This window comes from Rana temporaria, chromosome 4 (assembly GCF_905171775.1).
Source record: "Rana temporaria chromosome 4, aRanTem1.1, whole genome shotgun sequence".
Lineage (NCBI taxonomy): Eukaryota > Metazoa > Chordata > Amphibia > Anura > Ranidae > Rana > Rana temporaria.
The window spans coordinates 120,931,109-120,958,364 of record NC_053492.1 but is presented as its reverse complement, the minus strand read 5'-3'; the positions used below and the strand labels follow the sequence as shown (position 1 = coordinate 120,958,364).

At 43.3% G+C, this 27,256-nt stretch overlaps 1 protein-coding gene across 1 annotated transcript; it reads left to right on the top strand.

The window, feature by feature from the left end:
* Nucleotides 1-24,190: 24,190 nt before the first annotated feature.
* On the top strand, nucleotides 24,191-26,826 carry LOC120935318 (probable G-protein coupled receptor 148). Its single transcript, XM_040347449.1, has one exon. It carries the CDS (start codon nucleotides 24,547-24,549, stop codon nucleotides 25,579-25,581), a length of 1,035 nt encoding a protein of 344 aa, XP_040203383.1. The 5' UTR covers nucleotides 24,191-24,546; the 3' UTR covers nucleotides 25,582-26,826.
* Nucleotides 26,827-27,256: the final 430 nt, after the last annotated feature.

The window sequence follows — 27,256 nt, the reverse complement described above, 5'->3', positions numbered from 1 at the left end:
TTCTGTGATAATATCTGTAACGCTGTCAGCGTTGATACGGCGTGTACGAGCGCAGCTGTGCCTCTCCCTGGCAGCTGCGCTCTATTCAGTGAGATGTCCGCGTCACTTCCGGTGCGCGGACATCTGCGGTTCACGCTGGAACGCGGAAGTGCGTTCCAGCGTACGGCGCCCGGCTCCTCTCATGAGCCCGGGCTATTTAAACCCCCAGGTTCGGCGGCAGGGTGTTCAGATATTGTTGTTGGACGCCTGCCGCCACCTGTGATTCGGAACCGCCTGTTGGAGCCTCTCCCTGTAGCACCTGTCTGCCCAGCAGCCCTATCATCCACCCTGTCTCTGGGATTCAGCTCCACGGTACCCTCTCTCACCTTCTCAGCTCCAGCCAGCTTAGCTGACCAAGCAGCTCTACAGAAATCCCTGCAATCTGGACATCACAAACTAACTACCTGGAAACCTTCTCCAGCAGCTGCTACTTAACCGCAAGTACCATGTTACAATAGTAAAGACTACTGCATATGTTTCATGTCTGTTACTAAAAGGACTGTACACTTGAAACCTCAGTAACTTCCTGTCAGTAGTCTATATCCGTTTAAACCAAATTTCACTTGATGCACACACCTCCGGTAGTGTACTAAAACATAAGTTTATTATTTGCATCCAAACACCGCCACTCTGCCTGAACTGAATGTTGTCCTGTCAATAGATATAATAAGAGACTGTCTAATGCTTTCTGCTTAATTGGCTTATGAGTTAATAAGCTACCTCGGTTATAAGTTCCGTATTCTCACTGGAGGTTGTGATGACAAAACCCCAAACTCTTACTATTGATTGAGAGTGAACCGGTGGTTGAACCCTGAGTATCCTCCGCAGCTGAGATCCAAAACTAAACCTCTTAACCCAGAATATTTGCAGAGTCATAACATAATATCTGAACCCAAAAAGAAATAATGGATCCAGCGGATCTCGCAAATCATGTGGTTGCACTTTCCCAAAGAGTGGATAATCTTACAGCTAATATGAATGAATTACGTATGGAGAATGATGCTTTACGTAACCAAAATTTTGTACAAGCCAGAGATAGACCAGAACCAAAGGTCTGTACTCCCGAACCTTTCTCTGGTGAAAGAAAAAATTACAGACAATTTATTAGTTCATGTCGCTTGATGTTTGAACTGCGTCCACGTACCTATTACTCTGATAGGATTAAAATCCTCACGTTAATAACTTATCTCAGGGGTGAACCCAGAGTATGGGCCGATACCTATGTGGAGGAACATGGAGATCTCTTAGGAGCTTTTGACACTTTTCTTGATGAGATGTCTTTGTTATATGAAGACCTCAACAAACAGCTAACAGCTGAAAATTCAATCAGGAATCTTAAACAGGGGAAGAGGCCTGTGGAAGACTTCATTTCTGAATTTAAATGCTGGAGCAGAGAGACTCAATGGTCCGATATTGCTCTTAGAAATCAGTTCCGATTGGGTCTGTCGGAGGCCATGAAGGATGAGCTGGCTCGTGTGGAACTCCCTAATTCCCTGGAAGATCTTATGCACCTCTCAGTGACAATAGATCGGCGTTTGCGAGAGAGAAAAGCTGAACGTGCCACCATCTACCCATTCACTTCCTACAGGAGGTCTAAATCACCTCCCAAAGATTCCCCAATGGAGCTCGGAGTTATTAAAGGACCTTTGACTTCAGCAGAGAAACAACGCCGCAGAGCCAACAATCTCTGTCTTTACTGCTCAGCTCCAGACCATATCGTTTCCACCTGTCCTCTTCTTAAAAGAAATACTGAAGGTAATTTTTCCCACATTGGTAAATTAAATTCAGTTGGAACCACATCTAATCATTATGTCTTTATTTCTCTTACCCTGCAGTGGGATCAAGAAGAGATTATTCTTGAAGCAATGGTCGACAGCGGAGCCTGCGGCAACTTCATAGATTCAACTGTTGTAAAATTTAATAAAATTCCTTGTGTGTTCAAGCATACTCCCGTGTCACTCACTTTTATTGATGGTTCTAGTTCTTCTTCCGGTCCAGTTTCAACTCAAACAACCCCTCTTGGGGTTACTTGTGCGAGTGGTCATACGGAGACCTTAATTTTTGATATTATTTCATCCCCTGTATTTCCTATAGTTCTAGGTCTTCCATGGTTACTTCTTCATCAACCTACTTTCCTATGGTCCACAAACTCTCTTTCCCTACAGTCTAACTACTGTAAAGAAGTCTGTTACCCTTCCTGCATGATCTCTTTTTCAGAAGGACACCCGATTAATCTGCCAGATTATTTAAATGAATTTGCTGATGTCTTCAGCAAGACCAATGCAGACATGCTTCCTCCACATAGGAGTTATGACTGTCCTATAGACCTGATTCCTGACAAGCCTATACCTACTGCCCGGATTTACCCCTTATCACAACCAGAGCTGGTACATTTGAAAGAATACCTGGATGAGAATCTCAAGAAAGGATTTATTAGGCCCTCCACTTCTTCAGCAAGTGCGGCATTGTTCTTTATTAAGAAAAAAGATGGATCACTTCGGCCAGTAATTGACTATCGCTCTCTCAATAATATCACTATCAAGAATAGGTATCCGTTACCACTTATTCCAGAACTCATTGAACGTCTCCAAACCTCCAAAATCTACACAAAACTAGATCTCAGGGGGGCTTACAACTTGATAAGAATTCGGTCGGGGGATGAATGGAAGACTGCCTTCAAGACGCGATACGGTCTTTTCGAGAGTGTGGTTATGCCCTTCGGGTTATGTAATGCCCCAGCAACCTTTCAGAGATTCATTAATGATATTTTCCACGATCTGCTAGACATTTGTGTTGTAGTTTACCTAGATGACATTTTAATTTATTCAGACACTCCGGAAGAACACAAGAGACACGTGCGTTGGGTTCTGGCTAGACTCAGAACACACTCCTTATATGCTAAACTAGAGAAGTGTGTTTTCAGTCAGACTAGTATCTCCTTTCTCGGCTACCAGATCACCCCTAACGGAATCCAAATGGATCGTTCCAAAGTGGATTGCATCTTGTCCTGGCCGATTCCCCAAACGAGGAAGGCTCTCCAGCGATTCCTTGGATTTTCGAATTACTATAGAAAATTCATCAAGAACTTTTCAACGATTGTAAAGCCACTAACTAGTTTAACTAGTTCAAAAACACCTTTCTCTTGGACCAAGGAAGCACAGAGATCCTTTGATACACTCAAAGTCAGTTATACCTCCGCTCCCATTCTTCAGTTGCCTAACCCATTATACCATTTCACACTGGAAGTCGATGCCTCACATTTTGCCTTGGGTGCGGTACTCTCTCAACAATCAACATTATCAGAACCATTGCATCCAGTTGCCTTCTATTCCAGAACACTATCACCGGCGGAAAAGAACTATCCTATTGGGGAAAAGGAACTCTTGGCAATAAAAGATGCCTTGGCCAACTGGAGACATCTACTGGAGGGTTCTTCACACCCTATTACCATCCTCACGGACCATCGCAATTTACAACATCTAAAAGCATGTAAAACTCTATCTGCTCGTCAAGTTAGATGGAGCCTATTTTTTGACAGATTCGACTTCAACATTTCCTACCTCCCAGGAACACAAAATATTAAAGCCGACTCCTTGTCACGCATGCACGAAGATCAGTCAAGGGAGATTCCCCCTCTCTCCATTCTTTCATCTAACCGATTCATTGGTACAACTACGTCATTTAAAGAGTTACTTATCCAAACCCTTTCCCAAGAGGGTTCTCAATTGCCTGAGGGACTACTAAAACAATCTAATGGAATATTTACCTTCAATGATAAAATTTACATTCCACCGAAGTTGCAACTCATACTACTCAAACAACTCCATGATGCTCCTCTCGCAGGTCATCCGGGAATCAGTAAGACCATACACCTCGTTAAGAGAGACTATTGGTGGCCTCATCTGACAAAGACAGTTCAGGACTATGTCGGTTCCTGTCATACTTGTGCCACTAACAAACATTCACGGAAGCCTCCTTATGGACTGCTAACCTCTATCCCAGTACCTAATAGACCCTGGGATGTCATTTCCATGGACTTCATAGTTGATCTCCCTAGGTCTCACGGCGCTAATACCATCATGGTCTTAGTCGACGTTCTAACGAAGATGGCTCACTTCGTTCCTTTAAAGAAGTTACCAACTTCTCAAGAGACAGCAGAAGCTTTTATCTCCAATGTCCTTAAATTGCATGGTTTGCCTACCCAGATCATTTCAGATCGTGGTTCACAGTTTATCTCGAGATTCTGGAAAGCTCTTTGTCAAAATTTACAAATAGATCACTGCATGTCTACCGCTTACCACCCGCAAACAAATGGGCAAACAGAACGTGTCAATCAGACACTCGAACAGTATTTACGTTGTTATTGCACACATCTCCAAGATGACTGGTTTCATCTACTTCCTCACGCTGAATTTGCTTACAACAACGCCAACAGCTCTTCCTCTCAGTTCTCACCGTTCTACGCCAACTATGGATTTCATCCCAAGAGTATGCCTTCTATTTTACACCCAAATAAGGTTCCCGCTCTCGATCGATATCTGTCAACCATAAAGGAAACTCTGAGCCTGCTCCGCTCTAACCTTGAGGCTGCGCAGCAAAGGCAAAAGAGATATTATGATTCGCATAGAACAGTACCTCCCTCATACAATGTTGGCGATTTAGTCTGGCTATCCACTCGGAATTTACGTCTAAAAATTCCTTCTAAGAAACTTGGCCGTCAATTCACTGGTCCTTTCCCAATCTCTCAAATCATAAACGCTAACGCTGTCAAACTACTACTACCCCCAAATTGGAAGATTCATCCATCATTCCACGTCTCACTTATCAAACCATATAAACCTAATCCATTTCCTAACAGAGATCCTCAACCCCCTCCTCCAGTTGAAGTCTTAGGTGAGACCGAATATCAAGTAGAGAAGATTCTCGATTCTAGGAAAAGAGGTTCTTCCCTCCAATATTTGATACGTTGGAAAGGCTATTCTTCCATTGATGACTCCTGGGAATGTTCTTCAGACATCCACGCTACTCGACTCATTAAACAATTCCATCGCAGGTATCCTGATAGACCATCTCTCATTAGGAGCACCAGAGGTGCTCCCTTGAGGAGGGGAGTATGTAACGCTGTCAGCGTTGATACGGCGTGTACGAGCGCAGCTGTGCCTCTCCCTGGCAGCTGCGCTCTATTCAGTGAGATGTCCGCGTCACTTCCGGTGCGCGGACATCTGCGGTTCACGCTGGAACGCGGAAGTGCGTTCCAGCGTACGGCGCCCGGCTCCTCTCATGAGCCCGGGCTATTTAAACCCCCAGGTTCGGCGGCAGGGTGTTCAGATATTGTTGTTGGACGCCTGCCGCCACCTGTGATTCGGAACCGCCTGTTGGAGCCTCTCCCTGTAGCACCTGTCTGCCCAGCAGCCCTATCATCCACCCTGTCTCTGGGATTCAGCTCCACGGTACCCTCTCTCACCTTCTCAGCTCCAGCCAGCTTAGCTGACCAAGCAGCTCTACAGAAATCCCTGCAATCTGGACATCACAAACTAACTACCTGGAAACCTTCTCCAGCAGCTGCTACTTAACCGCAAGTACCATGTTACAATAGTAAAGACTACTGCATATGTTTCATGTCTGTTACTAAAAGGACTGTACACTTGAAACCTCAGTAACTTCCTGTCAGTAGTCTATATCCGTTTAAACCAAATTTCACTTGATGCACACACCTCCGGTAGTGTACTAAAACATAAGTTTATTATTTGCATCCAAACACCGCCACTCTGCCTGAACTGAATGTTGTCCTGTCAATAGATATAATAAGAGACTGTCTAATGCTTTCTGCTTAATTGGCTTATGAGTTAATAAGCTACCTCGGTTATAAGTTCCGTATTCTCACTGGAGGTTGTGATGACAAAACCCCAAACTCTTACTATTGATTGAGAGTGAACCGGTGGTTGAACCCTGAGTATCCTCCGCAGCTGAGATCCAAAACTAAACCTCTTAACCCAGAATATTTGCAGAGTCATAACAATATCATGTTCTATGACACTAGTTAGCCCTGGCAAGTCTGAAAACTTTTCTTTATTTCTCTGCAAGAACTCCTTTGCCTGCTGACTTTGGACTTTAGATAGGGTATTTGCTACTTGGACACTCTCCGCCCCAACCTGAGGCTCAAGTCTTGCACTAGCCAGGGAGGTCACCGGTTCCCTGTCTGTCCAAGGTTTTAACAAGTTGACATGATATATCTGATACGGTTTCCTCTTGCCTGGCTGGTGGACTCTATAATTTACCTCTCCCACTTTTTCCACAACTTCAAAGGGACCTTGCCATCTGGCTAAGAATTTACTTCCCACAGTGGGAATTATCACTGCTACTCGATCCCCTACTTGGAAGTGCCTTTTTTTAGCAGCCCTGTTATAGACCCGTCGTTGAGCCTCCTGGGCCTTTTGCAAATGCTCTTTAACTAGTGGCATCACGGTTTGGATCCTTTCCTGCATTTGGGAGACATATTCCAGGACACTCTTATGCTGAACAGGTTCACTTTCCCATTCCTCTTTAACAAAGTCAAGAAGTCTCCGAGGTCTCCGCCCATACACCAACTCAAAGGGCTAAAACCCCGTGGAGGCCTGGGGCACTTCCCGGATAGCAAACAGGAGAGCTGGTAACAGGCATTCCCAATCTTTCCCATCCCTTTGTACCACTTTCTTGAGCATAGACTTAAGGGTCTTATTAAAGCGTTCCACCAACCCGTCCATTTGGGGATGGTAGACCGATGTGCGCAGCTGTTTACTCTGGAACAGCTTGCACACATCGGCCATAACCCTCGACATAAACGGGGTACCCTGGTCTGTGAGTATTTTCTTTGGGGAAACCAGTCCGTGTAAACAACTGGAATAATTCCCTGGCAATGGCCTTTGAGGAGGTATTCCGCAGGGGTAGCGCCTCAGGATATCGGGTGGCATAGTCAAGAATCACCAATATGTAGAAGTGACCTCAAGCTGACTTTACCAAGGAACCCACTATATCCATGGCTATTCTCTCGAACGGGACCTCAATTATGGGCAGAGGGACCAAAGGGCTCCGAAAATGAGTCACCGGAGCGGTCAACTGACAGGTGGGAGAAGAGGTACAGTATCTCTTTACCTCTGCTTTCAGACCTGGCCAGTAAAACCGGTCGGTGATCCATGCTTCCGTCTTCTCAACTCCCAGGTGTCCCCCTAACACATCATCATGGGCCAGGTCCAGAACCTTTCGTCTATATTGTTGGTGTACCAACAATTGCTCTACCACATTTTCTCTCTCCTTGGTAACCCGAAACAGCACTTCATTATATATTGCAAAGTGTGGCCACCTCTCATTCGCACCTGGCTCTTGGGGAACCCCATTTACTACTACAACTTGTTCCCGTGCACGGGCCAAAGTGGGGTCCTGCATCTGAGCCGTACCAAATGCCCCCTGGGGAACACCCAAATCTGGCAGGGCAGGGGTAGAGGCCACTTCCTCATCCTCTTCCACCAGCATTACCTGAAGTGGGGAAGGCTCCTCCCCCTTAGTGTTTTGGTAGGTCTGTGGACCACATATCTTGACATCCTCAATAGTATCAACACTACTTTCATCACCATTAAAATTTTCCTCATCTGGATCCACATTAAGAACATTTGGCAGTTCAGGGTTATCCCTCTCAGCAGCAGGAACAGGGGGGCTAGTTTCTCCCCAGTCTCTGAACCATTCTCCTTGTTCCCACAGTTTTGTAAACAATGGACAGTCTCGTCCTATTATAACATCATGCACCAAGTTCTTTACCACCCCCACCTTTTGAGTACCGGTGCCACATGCTGAGGAGATAGACACCGTGATGAGAGGGTACTCTCTAGTGTCCCCATGAATGCACACCACCCGTAAAGTTTTTCTTACCGGACCGATCTTCCCAATCACTCTAGGATGAACAAGGGTTACCATGCTTCCAGAGTCCAACAAAGCCCGGGCAGGGAGGTGGTTCACTTGGACTTCACACTCAAATTTTTCCTCACCCAGGTCGAGATGTATGGTGCATACTTTATGGGCATAAAAAGACCCCCTCCGAAGAACCCCGCATTCCATGGGCTCCTCTTGCAGTGGGCAGTGTGCCTGGGTATGACCTCAGGAATGACATTGCCAACATTGTACATCCCCCTCCTCTCCGAACAGGAACAGAACGCTGAGAAGGTACAGGGAGTGACTCTTGGCCATCCAGGGTGTTTGTTCCAGGGCTCCTTTCGAAGGACAGCAGTTGGTTGACCAGGCCGTGGCAGACTGGGCCCTATGCGCTTGGTAGGTCCGAGCAGGTCCTCCATCACTGTATATCGTTCCACCATCTCAACAAGGAGGTTTGCTGTTTTGGGGTCTCCATGGCTGACCCACCGTTGAAGGTCATCTGGCAGGGACCTCAGGTATCGGTCCAGCACGACCCACTCCACAATTTGGGGGCCAGACAACACCTCAGGCTGCAGCCATTGTTTTACTAGTTGCACCAGGTCATGCATTTGAGACCGGGGTGGCCGATCTGGACGATATTTCCATTGGTGTATTAGTTGGGCCCGAACGGCCGCAGTCACCCCCAGATGAGCCAGAATTTCTGCCTTTAACTTTTGATAATCTTTAGCATCATCTTGGGACAGGTCTTAGTAGGCTTTTTGAGGATCTCCAGTGCGAAAAGGAGCAACGAGGCCGGCCACTGGTCCTGAGGCCACCCTTCTCTCTCTGCCGTCCTCTCAAATATAGCAAGAAATGCCTCTACATCATCACTCGGGGACAATTTCTGCAAAAAATTACTTGCCCTCACCATCACTTGGTTGCCAGGGGCAACAGCCGCTTGCTCCCAAACCTGAGACAGCTGCTGCACTGCTTCCTTTAAGGCAGTCATCTGAGCCTGCATACCCCTTGCTGGGCTGCTTGCTGGGCTGCTAACTGGGCCACCAACAGGTGAGTATTTTCTTGCTGCAGAGCCAGTACCTCTTTGTGGTGCTGATTAGCTTCCTCATGGCGAGTCTGCGCTTGCATGTTAGCCAGGGTCAGCTGTTTAATTAGCTCCTCCATTGTTTCAGCTTTCAATGCTTGTGCAGCTTTAACCCAGGACACAAATCCAATGTACTGTCCCTTTAAATGTCAGTTCAATATAAAGTCCAATGCAAAAGAAAAAAACTTTATTTTTTTCTCTTCTTATGCCTGTTATTCTGTCCTGCCCGCATTCTCCACCAGTGTAACATTCGGGGGACCAGCTGGATCGCAGGACACAGGCTTTTCAATCAAAACTGAGGTTTATTAAACTTAAATAGCTTCACAGCAGCAAAACAAAAGAAATAACAGTCTCACAGACTTGTAGAGCACAGAACTGCTATCACAGTTAAATAGTCCTTACTTTGGGCTGCAGGTAAGTTCATCAGATAGCAGGCTTCCAGGCAGGACACTGCCAAGTGCTTTCACAGCTTTTCACAGCTTTTCCCTGACCACCATTTACCATCCCAGTCTCCACTACACTCCTTCCAATTCCTGTCTTGCTTTAAACCACTTCCTTAGACAGGTGTGCGTGTGTTAACCCTTCCTGTTCCCTTAAAGGCACCACAGTCCAAACAGAGGGGAAATATAACATCCTTCCAGGACCCAGCCACGGTGTCCTGTACAATATATACACTAGACTGTGTATAAATATATATATATATTTATATATATATATATATATATATATATATATATATATTAACCACTTGCCGACCGCGCCATAGGCATTTTACTGCTACGGCGCGGTCGAGTTGTTCTGACAGGACGTCCCTGGGACGTCCTCCCAGAATGCTCCACTCGCGCGCCCCCTGGGGCGCGCTCCTGGAATCATCCGTGAGCGCCGGGTCTAGAAGACCCGGCGCATCACGGATCGCGGTAAATTGCCGCTGTTAGCGGCCGTTTACCAAGTGATCGCTCCGTCAAATGACGGAGCGATCACTTGTAAACAAACCGGCGTCATTTGATGACGCCGGTTCCTCCCTCTCCTCTCTGTACCGTTCGGTACAGTGTGAGAGGAGAGGGGGGAGAGCGGGTGGCAGCAGCAGCGCTGTGGCTGGATCTGTGACTATTGCAGTCACAGATCCAGCCTTCCATCCATCCATCCCAGCTCAGCTATCCCTGTGCAATACTCTGCAATGCCCCTATACTCTGCAATACCCCTATAATCTGCAATACCCTGCGCAATACTCTGCAATACCCCTATAATCTGCAATACCCTGCGCAATACTCTGCAATACCCCAATATTCTGCAATACCCTGCGCAATACTCTGCAATACCCCTATAATCTGCAATACCCTGTGCAATACTCTGCAATACCCCTATAATCTGCAATACCCTGTGCAATACTCTGCAATACCCCTATAATCTGCAATACCCTGCGCAATACTCTGCAATACCCCTATAATCTGCAATACCCTGCGCAATACTCTGCAATACCCCTATAATCTGCAATACCCTGCGCAATACTCTGCAATACCCCAATATTCTGCAATACCCTGCGCAATACTCTGCAATACCCCTATAATCTGCAATACCCTGCGCAATACCCCAATATTCTGCAATACCCTGCGCAATACTCTGCAATACCCCAATACTCTGCAATACCCTGCGCAATACCCCAATACTCTGCAATACCCTGCGCAATACTCTGCAATACCCCAATACTCTGCGCGATACTCTGCAATACCCCAATACTCTGCAATACCCTGCGCAATACTCTGCAATACCCCAATAATCTGCAACACCCTGCGCAATACTCTGCAATACCCCAATACTCTGCAATACCCTGCGCAATACTCTGCAATACCCCAATACTCTGCGCGATACTCTGCAATACCCCAATTCCCTGCGCGATACTCTGCAATACCCCCATACTCTGCAATACCCTGCGCGATACTCTGCAATACCCCAATACCCTGTGCGATACTCTACAATACCCCAATACCCTGCGCGATACTCTGCAGTCTTCCCAGCCTAGATGTGAGATGTGGGGTCTTATTGACCCCGTATCTCACTGTAAAGAGGACCTGTCATGCTATATTCCTATTACAAGGGATGTTTACATTCCTTATAATAGGAATAAAAGTGATAAAAAAAATGTATTTTTGGGGAAAAAAGTGTCAAAATCAAGTAAATAAAGTAAAATGAACAATAATTTTTATTTATTTTTTTAAAGCGCCCCTGTCCCCGTGTGCTCGCATGCAGAAGCGAACAAATACGTAAGTCCCGCCCACATATGAAAACGGTGTTCAAGCTACACACGTGAGGTATCTCTGCGAACGTTAGAGCGAGAGCAATCATTTTGGCCCTAGACCTCCTCTGTAACTAAAAACATGTAACCAATAAAAGTAATTAAAGCGTCGCCTATGGGGATTTTTAAGTAGCGGAGTTTGGCGCCATTCCATGAGTGTGCGCAATTTTGAAGTGTGACATGTTAGGTATCTTTTTACTCGGCGTAACTTCATCTTTCACGTTATGAAAAAAAATTGGGCTAACTTTACTGTTTTGTCTTTTTTTTAAGCACAAAACAGTTTTTTTTTAAAAACACGCGTTCAAAAAATTTCTGCGAAAATACCATGCGAGATAAAAAGTTGTAACGGCCGCCATTGTATTCTCTAGGGTCTTTGCTAAAGAAGCATATATAATGTTTTGGGGTTCTATGTAATTTTCTAGCAAATAAATTATGATTTTTACATGTAGGAGAGAAATGTCAGAATTGGTCTCGGTGCTCCAGAACGCCTGATGGCGCTCCCTGCATGTTGTGCCTCTGTATGTGGCCACGCTGTGTAAAAGTCGCACACATGGGGTATCGCCATACTCGGGAGGAATAGCAGAATGTGTTTTGGGGTGTAATTAGTGGTATGCATATGCTGTGTGTGAGAAATAACCTGCTAATATGACAGAAACAAGTTTTTTATTTTATTTTTTACAGAATTTTCAGTCGTTTTTCTTTTATAGCGCAAAAAATAAAAAACCCAGAGGTGATCAAATACCACCAAAAGAAAGCTCTATTTGTGTGAAAAAAAGGACACAAATTTCAAATGGGTACAATGTTGTATGACTGAGTAATTGTCATTCAAATTGTGAGAGCACCGAAAGCTGAAAATTGGTCTGGTCAGGAAGGGGGCTTAAGTGCCCAGTGGTCAAGTGGTTAATACACCACCTGAATTGTATTATATACCATACATCATCGAATTCACTGTATATATAGTCTACACTGAAAGCAGAGTATATATAGCGATACCCCCAAAAGAACTGCTTTTGTTTGTTCAGTCCGTTTCTCTGCATCTCAACCCCAAAGGACTGTCCCAGCCCCTCTGGCACACCTAGCAATGTGATTAATGGAATAACACAGTAATAACACACAGACACAGTTCTGCTCTCTTAGGTTTACGTAGACCAGAGAAAGATTTAAAGTGATATTAATCAGCCAAGCCCCGTATAAGTAGCCAAGACTTGGTTGAAACAGTTCTCAAAGCAACAATAAAAGAAGAATAAAAATGTACACAGATTAAATTGACTCCCCAAGCAAGCTATTGATTGATGTAGAATACTATGGCTAAAGGGAACCCCAGGCTGGCCTATAGTACCTTTAATACTAACACGTAATGAGGTAATATAAACACCAGTGATGTGTCCCCTTTAAGAGTAACAACAATGATGTTCTAAGAGCAAGGCCTTGCTTTTGTTTTCTTCACCGGCATGTTGGAGCCCTATGGACAAGGGTCCCTCAATGCAACAGAGTGATGGGAAGCAATGTAAAATAGCTGGGTCTGTGATATAGCACTCCTCTACGTGATCCGGATAACAGGTGTCTGTGCACAGTATTGAAGTGTGGTGTTTTATGGAAGGCAATAAGATTTGTGGGCAAAGCCCCCTCATCAATCCTGTACGCATACAGCAGTCCTCCAAAGAGCGATCAATTCTCCTGGCTGCAGATGTGTCACGATGGCTTTCAGTCTGCTGACCCAGTGAATTGGCCGATTCCATGACATTCCGCATTGCTGTAGAGCATCCTTCTGAAGGCAGGCGGGGTTCTGTCCCTCCGGGCTGGAGCTGCAGGCTGTGTGCCCCTTGATAGGCCACAATCCCCTCACACAGCAACAGAAGGTTGCTCTCCCAATGGGATCCAGAAAACAAGGTCTTTTGGGCCTGGTCCACCCTGTACTTTTATAGTCTCTCCCACAATCCTTTTGACTCTCTGCATTATTCAGCCTGGGATTTGCAGTCCTGCCCCCTCAAAAGTCAGACAGGCTGCTTTGTGCTAGACTGTTAATACACTGCTTGCAAGCCACCAACTAACTGCCTAATCTAGCTCAAGTTAGCTCTATCCAACCCAACACACTACATATGGCCGCTGTGTAAGCTGTCTTAGATAGTGTGGGGCACCCTGCCTTTGGCCAATCATGGCTCTCGCAGCAGAGCATGCTGTGATTGGCCAAAGCATGCAGATCAGGTGCATGCTTTAAACAATCATCAGATGTTATTATGGGGCGTTCTCAAATTTGCCACGAATGCCCGGTAATGTTCAGTATTCGCCGAATACGCAAACATCGGGCCCATCCCTATTCAAGTGAGTGTAAAGGCAGGTGTCCTAATACTTTTGACAATATAGTGTATATATACAGTTGTGCTCATAAGTTTACATACCCTGGCAGAATTTATGATTTATTGGCCATTTTTTCGAGAATATGAATGATAACACAAAAACTTTCCTTTCACTCATGGTTAGTGTTTCGCTGAAGCCATTTCTTATCAATCAACTGTGTTTACTCTTTTTAAATCATAATCACAACATAAACTGCCCAAATGACCCTGATCAAAAGTTTATATACCCCAGTTTTTAATACTGTATTGCTCCCTTTAACATCAATGACAGCTTGAAAACTTTTGTGGTATTTATGGACGAGGCTCTTTATCTTCTCGGATGATAAAGCTGCCCATTCCTCTTGGCAAAAAGCCTCCAGTTCCTATAAATTCTTGGGCTGTCTTGCATGGACTGCATGTTTGAGATCTCCCCAGAGTGTCTCAATGATATTGAGGTCAGGAGACTGAGATGGCCACTCCAGAACCTTCATTTTTTTGCTGTAGCCAATGACAGGTCGACTTGGCCTTGTGTTTTGGATCATTGTCATGTTGAAATGTCAAAGTATGTCCCATGCGCAGCTTCCTGGCTGATGTTCCTCCAGTATTTTTTGATGACATACTGCATTCATCTTCCATCAATCTTGACCAAATTTCCTATGCCTTTGTAGCTCACACATTCCCAAAACATCAGCGATCCACCTCTGTGTTTCACAGTATGAATGGTGTACCTTCCAACATAGATCTTGTTGACTCCTCTCCAAATGTAGAGTTTATGGTTGTGGCTAAAAAGTTCGATTTTGATCTCACTCCAAATGACTTTGTGCCAGAAGGTTTGAAGCTTGTCTCTGTGCTGTTTGACGTATTGTAAGAGGGATACTTTGTGGCATTTGTGTAGTAATGGCTTTCTTCTGGCAACTCGACAATGCAGCCTATCTTTCTTGAAGTGCCTCCTAGTTGTACATCTTGAAACAGCCACACCACATGTTTTCAGAGAGTCCTGCATTTCACCTTAAGTTATTTGTGTTTTTTTCTTTGCATCCCGAACAATTTTTCTGGCAGTTGTGGCTGAAATTTTAGTTGGTCTACCTGACCATGGTTTGGTTTTAACAGAACCCCTAATTGTTCACTTCTTTTTTTTTTTTCTTCTTCTTCTTCTTCTTCTTCTTCTTCTTCTTCTTCTTCTTCTTCTTCTTTTTTTTTTCTTTTTTTTTTTCTTTCTTTTTTTTTTCTTTTTTTCTTTTTTTTTATTCCGCCTCAGAGAACTATCAGGAGACTTGATCAATTTGCGTTCATTCGCAGTCTCCTTAGTTCACATCATGGTTGGAAAAAAAAAATATTTGTTATTGCAAAAGTGCGTTTAAATATAATATGTCAATAAATATACAAAAGAGAAAAAATACTTAAATAACTGCGTGAATAAATACATTAATTTCCCCTAGCCAAACAAGCCCTCAAACCACCCTCGTCCCACCCCCATCCCTTGTCCCTACCCTTCCACCCTCCCCTATCTCCGAAATTCCGTCTCATATTGTATCTCCCTTTGCCCATTATCCATCCTACGCTATATCATCCTATCTATATAACTCGGTGAAAGTTTATAATTAACCCAGTCCTGCCATTTTAATTTAAATCCTCCTTCTCATTCCTCTCCCATGAGCCTGAGCTGTTCAGCATAATATATATCGTTGATTTTGCAAAGCCAGCTCCTCTCTGTTGGGCTCATAGGGTCCTTCCATTGTTTCGGGATCAAACTCTTTGCTGCATCTAGTGCGTGGGGAAGTAAAGTTCTCATATACTGTTTAGTTGACATTTCTGTCCCGTGGAACAGACAAACCCATGGATCAGGAGGTATTTTAATTCCGGTAATTTCCTCAATAACTAATAATACGTTATTCCAGTATATTTAAATTTTTGGACAGGTCCACCATAGATGTGACATAGTACCCACTTCGAGACAGCCCCTCCAACAGTATTTAGAGGTTTCATCTTGATAACGGTGTGCTATGGCCGGGGTTATATACCACCGTGCTAAGCATTTGAAGTTCATTTCAATCAATGCACAGTTAGTTGAAGTAGTATGCGTCTTTTTTAATATTTTCCTGACCTCTATCTCGGTTTTGCCCGTTTCCAATTCCTCTTCCCATTTATTAATATAAGGAGGAAAACCGCGATTTTTCAATCCCATCAATATTTTGTAAATTGAGGAGATCCCGCCCCTTCCGTTTGGTGCTAAACACAAACGCTCCAGAGGGAGCAAATTTCTATCTGACCTCGGCGGAGAGGGGAAGGAATCTACAAAATGCGTCAATTGTATATATCGCCACCTGTTCAGCTCAAACAATTCTTTTTTTTTACTTAATTCCTGGTAAGTAAGAATTTTGCCGTCTTTTAATATGTCTTTTAATTGTGCGTCTGTTTTTTTTATCCAGTTACCAAACAGGCCTATTTTCCCTGGTGCAATAAAATTTGTGTCGAATAAAGGGATTAGTGGGTAATTATAGCCCCATCTATGCTTTTTGTGTACCCTATCCCAAATGGACATGGATGCAAATGTGATCGTGTGCATGTGCGTATTTTGTTGCCTGAAATGTGGCAGTATCCAAATCTCTTTTCCTAACCGTGAATTATTTGAACAACTTTCTAATCTAACCCACCTTTTCTCTTTGTTATCTCTAACCCAATCGACCACCCGTGCCATGTGAATAGCCATATAATATGTGTAAATATCAGGTACCCCCAAACCACCCTGTTCCTTATCTCTACTTAATATTTCCATACTTATACTTATACTTCCCAATCTCCCTAACCCTCCCCCACTTCCCCCCGTCCCCTACCAGTTGGGGCATTACGGCCTTAAATAGGCACATGGATCCGTGGCCCACCTACTCCACCCGGCCCTACGGTTCTCGCCCCGGAGGTTGAGCTCTGTTGGGGAACTGCGTCCGGAACCGCCACCACCAAACCCCCTCAACCAAAACGGTGAGGGCGGCTAAGTAGCCCCCCGGACCCCCAGCAGCCCCCCAGGCCCGCGCCACCCGGCCCCCACCAAACCCTCCCCCCCACCCGCTGAACCCCCACCCCCCGTCTACATATTCCGCCACCCAATGTCTCGCATCGGATTTTTCCAATACTAATTATTCATCCTGTTCGGAACGTTTCCTAATTATTTTCCTCTTTTATTTCCTGAGATAAGGTGCCATGACTGTTGACTCGGTATAGGAGATTTCATCTCGTGTGGTTCAGTCCATCCAGGAATCTCTATCAATGGAATGTCCAATCTTTTACAGAACTTTGTCATCTCTTCAGGGAACCTTAAGGTCGCGGACCTGCCTTCTTTCCTCCCGATTAAACATGCTGGATAACCCCATGAATATTGAATACCATGTATTTTTAAATGTTCAAGTAGCGGTTTCAATAATCTCCTTCTAGAGAGGGTCTCAGTAGCAAGGTCCGGAAAAATCTGTAAATCAGCCTCATTAAATGTAACCGGCCTAATGGTTTTCAGACGCTGCCAGATCTGTTCTTTATCTTGGAAATTATGAAATCTTGCGATCACATCTCTTGGTATTTCTGCTGCTAATTCCGCCGGTTTTCTAATCCGATGAATTCTCTTGAATTTAATTTTTTCGGTTTCTATTTTACCCAGCATGTGACCGAATAATTTATCCAGTTTCTCTTGAAGATCTTTTCCCTCCTGCTCCGGTAGGCCGCGGATCCTCAAGTTTTTCCTCCGGTTCCGGTTTTCTTGATCTTCCATTCGGTACCGCAAATTCCTTTGTTCCCTTTGTAATTCCTTCATTTGCTTTTTTAACTCTGTCACTTCTGCTGCCTGGTTATCTAGTTTCTCTTCAGTTTCTTCCACCTTTCTTAGTAGATGGCTCATATCTTCATGTACTATGGATATCTAGTTTTTTAGCGAAAGCTCCATTCGTGAGATGGATGATTCTAGTCGCGAGAACATCTCTAATAACTCTATTTTTGATGGAGGTAAATCTTTATGGGTGGCGCCGTGTAGTTCCGCGACATCCTCATCTGTCTCTGTGATTGTAACTGTTTCAGAGTACCTTCTCTGTCCATTTTTTTGTTGTCCCACTGATAATCTTCTTTTGGGCCCAGATGTTTCACTAGGACAGTCTTTGGAAACATTTTGTGTCATGTATTTTTTTAAAGTGCCAGGGCTGGCACTTATTTTGGGGGCGTTAGCTAGAGCACCCCTAACTGGGCGACCTTTCATTTCTTGTACCTTATTCTCTAATATTCCTACACGGAAATAATGATGGTTGAGCGACCACCCAAGTACCCGGGTTGGAGCCGATCCGTCGGCTATTAAAAAAAAAAAGAAAAAGAAAAAAAGGTTTTCAATTCTGAACCGTTATTTCACTACTAACAACTCAGGAGATTGAATAGCGGTTGAATGGTTGAATAGCGGTTGAATAGCGAACTAATGAAGTAAGTAGTGATTAAGTCTTTCACTTCTAGCAGATCTAGCAGATCGGCAGCTTAATGGTTAAACAGTGGCTTTATAAATAAAAGTCATATATTTGAGACTATATAAGGCTGATAAAAAAATTGTCGTTTGTTATAAAAAAAAAAAAAAAATAGTCTCAGCTCATCAATTCATCTAACCACCGATAACAATGTTTTCATACAGGATAACCATCGACAGAGAAAAGCAAAAGCAAAGGCAAAAGTGACTCACCGTTTGTTGCAGTCAATTACAGGCACGGTTACAGAAGCAATTACAGCATCGGGTATTAACAATATTTACCCATTGATGGACCTCTGAAAGAAGACGTATGTGGTCTGTGGTCTGTGATCTGTGTGATCTGTGGGGCCCCTCCTATATACCAAAATCAGGGGCGCCTAATGGGAAATCTTCTTATGTCCTTTTTATCTCCTATCTCCTGGTTCATGGTTCATGCTTCATGCAGCCTTTGGTTGTTGAGGGCAAACAGCGCTCTGTGTGAGCTAGGTGAGCTGCAGGGGGTAGGGGGTAGGGGGAAAGAAAGATGGCTGCTATTCCCCGCACACAATACCCCACTATTCCCCACTCCTCCAGCTATTACTGGCTGACAGATATCAGCTTCAGCTATCAGCTTCAGCCGTCAGCCGTCAGCACCACTATGGTACTGTAGCACTGTACTGCTGTACTTGCACGCTACTTGCACGCTGACATGCAGATACGCTGATCTGCTGACTCACTCACTGACTTGCTGTCCACTCCACGCTCAGACCGCTCTCACTGCTCTCACTGTTCACAATGCCGCGTCAGACTGCCCATCCAGACAGCCCGCGCAGCGCTCGGGGCTCACGAATTCGGCGCTTCTAGGATCAGAGACCCCGCACCTCCAGGAAACAGCAAACGGGAAACAGCATTGCCGCACCTCCTTGCTACATAATAAGGTAGAACGGCGGGCGGCGGGGGGGGGGGAAGGCACGGGGGGACCAGCCTAGCACACGCCCGCGGGAGACATGGAGCCCACGGAGCTCCTCAGACTAGCAGCACCTCCGGACTAGCGCTCCCATCAGGCCCCTCCCTCCCGCTTTCCACTTCTTGATTAGAGTTTGAACACTGCTGATTGGCATTCTCAATTCCTTGGATATCTTTTTATATCCCTTTCCTGTTTTATACAGTTCAACGACCTTTTCCCGCAGATCCTTTGACAATTCTTTTGCTTTCCCCATGACTCAGAATCCAGAAACGTCAGTGCAGCACTGGATGAAAGATGCAATGGTCTGTCAGGAGTCCAGAAACTCATCGACCTTTTATACACACACACACACTAATTACAAGCAAACAGATCACAGGTGAGGATGGCTACTTTCAATAGCCATTCAAACCCCTTTGTGTCAACTTGTGTCAACATATTAGGCCAAAATCACCAGGGTATTTAAACTTTTGATCAGGATCATTTGGGTAGTTTCTGTTGCCATTATGATTTAAAAAGAGTAAACACAGTTGATTGATAATAAATGGCTTCAGCCAAACACTAACCACAAGTGATTTTTTTATTTTTTTTGTGTGTGTTATCATTCATATTCTCTGAAAAAGGGGGAGGGGTGTATACAGAGGGGGTTGTCAATCAGTTGGGCTGATTTGCTGATAATTGAAACTAACAATAGGTGCACTAGATGGGCAACAATGAGACAACCTCCAAAACAGGAACGATTTTTCAGGTAGAGGTGTCTGACATTTTTTTCCCTACTCATCTTTTCTAAATGTTTTTCACTAGTTTTGCATTTGGCTAGGGTCAGTGTCACTACTGGTAGCACGAGGCGATACTTGGACCCTATAAAGGTTGCACAGGCAGTCCAACTACTCCAGGGTGGCACATCAATACGTGTCATTGCCAGAAGGTTTGCCGTGTCTCCCAGCAAAGTCTCAAGAGCATGGAGGAGATTCCAGGAGACATGCAGTTACTCTAGGAAAGCTGGACAGAGCCGTAGAAGTTCCTTAACCCATCAGCAGGACCGGTATCTGCTCCTTTGTGCAAGGAGGAACAGGACGAGCACTGCCAATGCTCTACAAAATGACTTCCAGCAGGCCACTGGTGTGAATGTCTCTGACCAAACAATCAGAAACAGACTTCATGGGGGTGGCCTGAGGGCCCAACGTCCTCTAGTGTGCTCTGTGCTCACTGCTGGACACTGTGGAGCTCGATTGGCATTTTCCATTGAAAACCAGAATTGTCAGGTCCGCCACTGGTGCCCCATGCTTTTCACAGATGAGAGCAGGTTCATCCTGAGCATATGTGACAGACATGAAAGGGACTGGAGAAGCCGCGGAGAACTTTATGCTGCCTGTAACATCGTTCAGCATGACCGGTTTGGTGGTGGGTCAGTGATGGTCTGGGAAAGCATATCCATGGAGGGACACACAGACCTCTACAGGCTATACTATGGCTCCCTGACTGCCATTAGGTATCGGGATGAAATCTTTGGACCCATTGTCAGACCCTACGCTGGTGCAGTGGGTCCTGGGTTCCTTCTGGTGCACGACAATGCCCGGCCTCATGTGGCGAGAGCATGCAGCCAGTTCCTGGAGGATGAAGAAATTGATACCATTGAATGGCCCCCACGCTCACCTGACCAAAATCCAAAAGAACAGCTCTGGGACATTATTTTTCGGTCCATCCGGTGCCGCCAGGTTGCCCCTTTAGTCTGTTCAGGAGCTCAGTGATGCTCTGGTCCAGATCTGGGAGGAAATACCCCAGGACACCTTCCGTTGTCTCATTAGGAGCATGCCCTGATGTTGTCATACATGCATACCAGCACTTGGGGGCCATACAAACTACTGAGCACCATTTTGAGTTGTTGCAATGAAATTTCAGCAAAATAGACTAGCTTGCTGCATATTTTTTTCACTTTGATTTTCGGGGTGTCTTTGAATTCGGCCCTCTGTAGGTGGATAATTTTTTATTTCCATCAAATTATGTGCCATCCTTTCATTCCTAACACATTACCCAGTCCATATCAGTATAGATATCCAGCATGAGATTTTTCCCCTTTGAGATCTGATATGTTTTCAAAGTGTTCCTTGAATTTTTTGAGCAGTATAATATATATATATATATATATATATATATATATATATATATATATATATATATACAGTATACACTGCTAAAAAAATTCAAGGAACACTTTGAAAACATATCAGATCCCAAAGGGGAAAAATAGATAGATAGATAGATAGATAGATAGATAGATAGATAGATAGATAGATAGATAGATAGATAGATAGATAGATAGATAGATAGATAGATAATATTTTTTCTTTTTTTATTAACAATTAATTTTCCTGAAGAAGCTTTAAAGAAATTCAACCTTTCTTCTTTAGGTCAAAGCAGTATTGATTTTGTTATTAGCAGAACATAATGTACTCAACTGTAACAGCATTCTAAAAAACTGTCACTAGATGGTGCTATTATGTTTGGTTTTACTATACAACTGGCCAGTGTGGGAGGTTTAGATGAAGCTGTTGGCTGAGTTTGGAGCACTAATTCATCAAGCGAACATTATGGGGTAGATCCACGTACATCAGCGCATATTCCCGCCGGGCGTAGCGTATCTAAGATACACTACGCCGCTGTAACTTATTTTTTTTTTCGAATCCTCAAAGAATGCGGCGTAATGTATCTTTGACGGCGTAAGGGCGTGCAATTCAAAACGATGTGATGGGGGCGTGTTTTATGTAAATACGTTGTGACCCGACGTAAACAATGGGTTTTTTTAACGGCGCATGCGCCGTCCGTGGGGGTATCCCAGTGCGCATGCTTGAAATTAAACCGGAACAAGCCAATGCTTACGACGATGACGTCATTCTACGCAAATCCCTATTCACGAACGACTTACGCAAGCGACGTAAAAAATTCAAATTTCGACGTGGGAACGACGGCCATACTTAACATTGAGTACGCCACCATATAGCAGCTTTAACTATACGCCGGAAAAAGCCGAACACAAACGACGTACATTCGTGGATCGCCGTATCTAGCCAATTTGCATACTCTGCGCGAAATTCGACGGAAACGCCACCTAGCGGCCAGCGTAAATATACACCTACGATCCGACGGCGTACTAAGACGTACGCCTGTCGGATCGATCCCTCATTCCGTCGTATCTTGTTTTGTGGATACAAAACAAAGATACGACGCGGGGAACTTTGAAATTACGCGGCGTATCAATAGATATGCCGGCGTAATTTCTTTGTGGATCTGCCCCTATGTCTACTGTGATCTGCATTATGTCTACTAAGTGTTGCACTTACTTAATTCCAGAAAAAGATAGCGGCCCTTTAGCTGTATACACCTGCTATACAACAATGGTAATAATGTAGGCCTTCTGAATTCTGATGCTGGTCTTCCTGGATAATAGAGTTATAAAATAAAAGTTCTGTTATGGTTACTTAAAAAACTAATGCTACTTTAATACATTTGAATAATGTCAACATGATGATAACCTTTGGTGTAATAAGCAAATCTGTCAATCGTATTAATGGATTGGAATTGAATAGTAGGATAGTTTTTTTGTGGAGCTCTGGGTAGTAGAATAAGGGAAGCACAGCATTGATTAGCTCTGATGCCACGTACACACGATCGGTTCATCCGATGAAAACAGTGTTAAACTTGCAGTAACGCACAGAACTATATGGCGTTAACCTTGCAATAACGCAATGAAGTATACGGCATTAAACTTGCAGTAATGCAACTGTAATATACTGTGTTAGCAATTAAATATACGGCATTAAACTTGCAGTAACACCCAGAAATGTACTGTGTTAAATGGCACATAATAAAATATATAGTGTTAAACTTGCAGTAACGCAATGAAATATACAGTGTTAAATTTGCAGTAACGCAATGAAATATACAGCGATAAACTTGCAGTAATGCAATGAAATATACAGCGTTAAACTTGCAGTAACGCACAGAACTATATAGCATTAAACTTGCAATAACGAGATGAAATATACAGCGTTAAACTTGCAGTAACGCAATGAAATATACAGCGATAAACTTGCAGTAACGCAATAAAATATACAGCGTTAAACTTGCAGTAACACAATGAAGTATACAGCATTAAATGTGCAGTAACGCAATGAAAAATACAGCGTTCAACTTGCAGTAACACACAGAACTATATGGCGTTAAAATTGTAATAATGCAATGAAATATACAGTGTTAAACTTGCAGTAATGCAATGAAATATACGGCATTAAACTTGCAGTAATGCAACTGAAATATACTGTGTTAGTACCGGTGTGCAGTAACGCCCAGAAACGTACTGCGTTAAATGGCACATAATGCACTGAAAGATACGGTGCTAAACTTGCAGTAACACACTGAACGGTACGGCCTTAAACTTGCAGTAACACAACTAAAATATACTGCGTTAAATGGCATGTTACGCACTAAAATATACAGGCCGAACAAACGGTCGAACGACCCTATAATTAGGTTGTTTGGAAAATGTCCGAACAGCCAAAGTTCAGCCTGAATTCATGCTCGGGCCGAACCGTTTGCCCATCCCTAGTATCCTTGAGTAAAAAACTCTAGATACAATCAGAGATGGTAACTGTACTATCCAGCTCCATCTGCAGGTGGATGGCAGCGGAATAGATAGCTAGATAGATAGATCAATTTCAATTGGAAATAATATATATTGTTTTCAGACATGTAAGTTCAAAGTATGTTCCAGCACTTTCTGCCAACCCTTTTTCGCAGCTTAAATGGCCACAGTAAATACTGCACAACAAACAGGAAGTACAGATCTGTCTTTCTGTGTTTAACCTTTTTAATCATTAAACCACTCCACCTGTGCTATAGTGATGGCAGATGATGAGTCAAGGGAAGCCTAACAAGATGCTCTAAGAAATATCACATTTTCTGGAAAACTAAGGTCACCTATTGCTACTGATCATTATAGCTTATCAGCAACTAAAGACATTTATGGAAGCTAAAAGCATCATCATTATGCCTGCTTCTGCTATAGGTTACTGTCATTGTCATGGTTATGGCAATAAATATTATGATGACAGCTGCAGTGGATGAGTTGATAGTTCTTGACTAGAAACAGCTAAATCTTTTAATATAGACTAGCTGAGTATACACTTCTAGGTCTTTATACACTGGGTGATTTGCTTGGTCAAGCAGACATTCCATCTGTTGTTTCATTGTAAAGCAGAATGATGCAGAAAAGCATCCCAAGCAACCTGGACTACAGGCATACTCTGTTGAGGGCTTTTTAGTTCTGAGGAACATACAAACTTCATTCTACATGGTTGGCAAAAAGGATTTGGGTACTAGGAACGTGGATGTTTGGACACAAGCTCTTTTTCAAATGTGATATAAAACATTACCCTACTGAAGAATATCCAGCTCTACAGAAGTGACATGAACGCTACAGATTGTACCCATTCATTGATATCACAAAGAGATGTGGGCAATTTGTCTGACTTGGTAGTCAGTCAAGTCTATTACACGTATCCCGAAAAAGCATTTCTCCCACTTCAACGGGAAATATTAATGTTCCTATTTCCCACTCTGGCCTGTTTTATTGCTGCCATTTTGGTAACACCTCCAATATTGTTCTCCATCTTTACAAACTTCAGTATGCGTCAAGAAACTCGGTTCCTTCTCCTGGGGAATTCTTTAATTTTTGATCTACTATATCTATTTCTATACACAGGACTCAGCATCTACAACACAACAAGCATGCAGATCCCCAAAAATATTTGTGCTTTTCTCCTTTTCTCCCTGGCTGCAGCCTATGGTGGTGGAGTCCTTACAGCAGCAGGAATGGTGGTGGACACCTACTTGGCGATATTATGGCCTCTGCATTACATGATACTTCTACCTCCATCAAGAACTAAGAAGCTTATAACTTTCCTGTGGTTCTCCTCATGCTTCTTTTCAGGAATTGTGTTTTTAGTATTGCACTTCACTCAGAAAACAGATCCATGCCAACCAGAATACTGCTCTGTGCCTGTCATACTTTTAATGACATTACATGGGGACAATACAATCCGACTGTTTCATATTCTTTTTATTGCTGTATTTCTTTTATGCTTTTCAACAATCTTATGCTGTTACTTATTCCTGTGCTATAAAACAAGAGAGAGTGGCTTATGGAAGGGGGTTTATTCTAGAGCCAATGTCACATTTTTGATGCATCACATCATATTAGGGTCCTACTTCTGTCCACTTCTCCTTCTCTTGGCTGCATCTCTCTTATACTTAAATCAAATTATAGAGCTAGAGACAGGAATGCTGATTACTTTAATCATCTGTGATGTTCTGATAGTCTTGCCAAAGGGTATTTCTCCTTATATGTATGGGTTTAGGTATAGAGAGATTTATAGATCACTTCGGCTATTTTGTAAATTCAAACAGCTTAAACTTGTAGTACCAGCTCATGGCTTTACTTAGGAAAAGTTGGCGGTTTGTAAGAAATATTGGTAGAGTGGAATTATTCACTGGTTTTGTTTTACAACTCGGGTATTGTAGCTCTGCTTTGCCAACCTTGGTGTCTAATGTCTTGTCTCTATGGCTTACCATAATATAGTGTGCCAGTAAGACCATCTTGTAACAGCCTTTGCAGGGAAAGCAGATCAGAAGACTCAAACACAGAGATCATCCACTGGAGCCCTTTCAGACATACAAGAAACCAGTAAACTATTCCACTCAAAAGTATGAGTTTGAGTTTTGAGAAACTGACCCTTTAAATCCACACAGCTGGTAAACACCTTAATAATGTAAGTACTTTTCTATTTATAATGAGGTGTCTCTGGTCTTATGGTAAATCTTTGTAGATAATTGATTATAGATGCCATCATCTACTTGGGATATATACTGTATAAATAAAATGTATAACTTGTAAATATACAGGCAGTACATAAAATGTCCTTATCTAGGGAGGGTTTAGAACATCACTTGCTCTCTGTCTCTTCCTAATCCTTACCATCCGTTGCCTATGTCTAATGCCCCTTTTACACTGAGGCAGTTTTCATGCGTTCTACCGCTAAAAATAGTGCCTGAAAACTGCCTCACGTTCATTTGAATGTGTGCTTTCAGTAGAAAAAGTCCTGCAAGCAGCATCTTTGTTTGGAGCGCTGTAAATAGCACTCCAAAAACACCCCTGCCCATTGAAATGAATGGGCAGCGATTTGAAAGTGCTGAAGAACGGGACATTTTGGGGTTTTTGAAATGTCACGTTATCACGTCACCTTTAAAAAAGCAACTCGCTAGTGCCAGAAAAGTGCAGCTAAAATGCAGCTAAAGCACCGCAAAAACAACCAGCATGTCAGCGGCTGTTTTCGCAGCGCTTCAGTGTGAAAGGGGTCTTAGTGTTGACAGGGCAGGAAGTAAGGAAAGATCTCACTGATAAGGACACAGAGAACAAAAATGTTGACACATGTTTCCCACACTGTTGACAATTAAAAAAAAAATAGTTTTGGCTGGAGTTGGGGTATTTTTACTGTTCATCTCAGAAGAATATAATTTCACCATAAAAAAACTACAAATTAACATAATATCATCATGATTGTTACTGGAGGCAAATCATTTAAGAGATGTGTGAGAGATGTGTGAGGTGGAAAAAATTTCCCAACTTTATAGATGGAAGAAAATATAGAACACTAATGCCCTGTACACACGATCGGTTTGTCTGATGAAAACGGTCCATTAGACCGTTTTCATCAGACAAACCGATCGTGTGTACGCAGCATTAGAGGAAATCTCATGCTTTAAAGGTCTAGGATAATGATAAATGCACATCGTCTATATCTTTTTTTTTTTTTAACTTACCTTGATGATTACTTAGATCTATTTCCTGTAAAAAAAAAAAACAGTATATATTGGTTGTATGTGTTAGCCATTAGTTCAAAGTGAATAAATAGAAATATAGAGTTGGCTATTCATTCAATTGTGACTATTGTGATTATCAGCAAAATCATTAAAGAGAAATATGCAAAGGAACTAATTAAGGGAGCTGTAAATTAAAAAAATATACATAAATATGCATGTGTGTGTGTCAGTCTGTGCAGTAGCAACCTCTCCCCACTATTTCTTGTACTGGTATCCCAGGGACAGGAAGTGAAGGAAA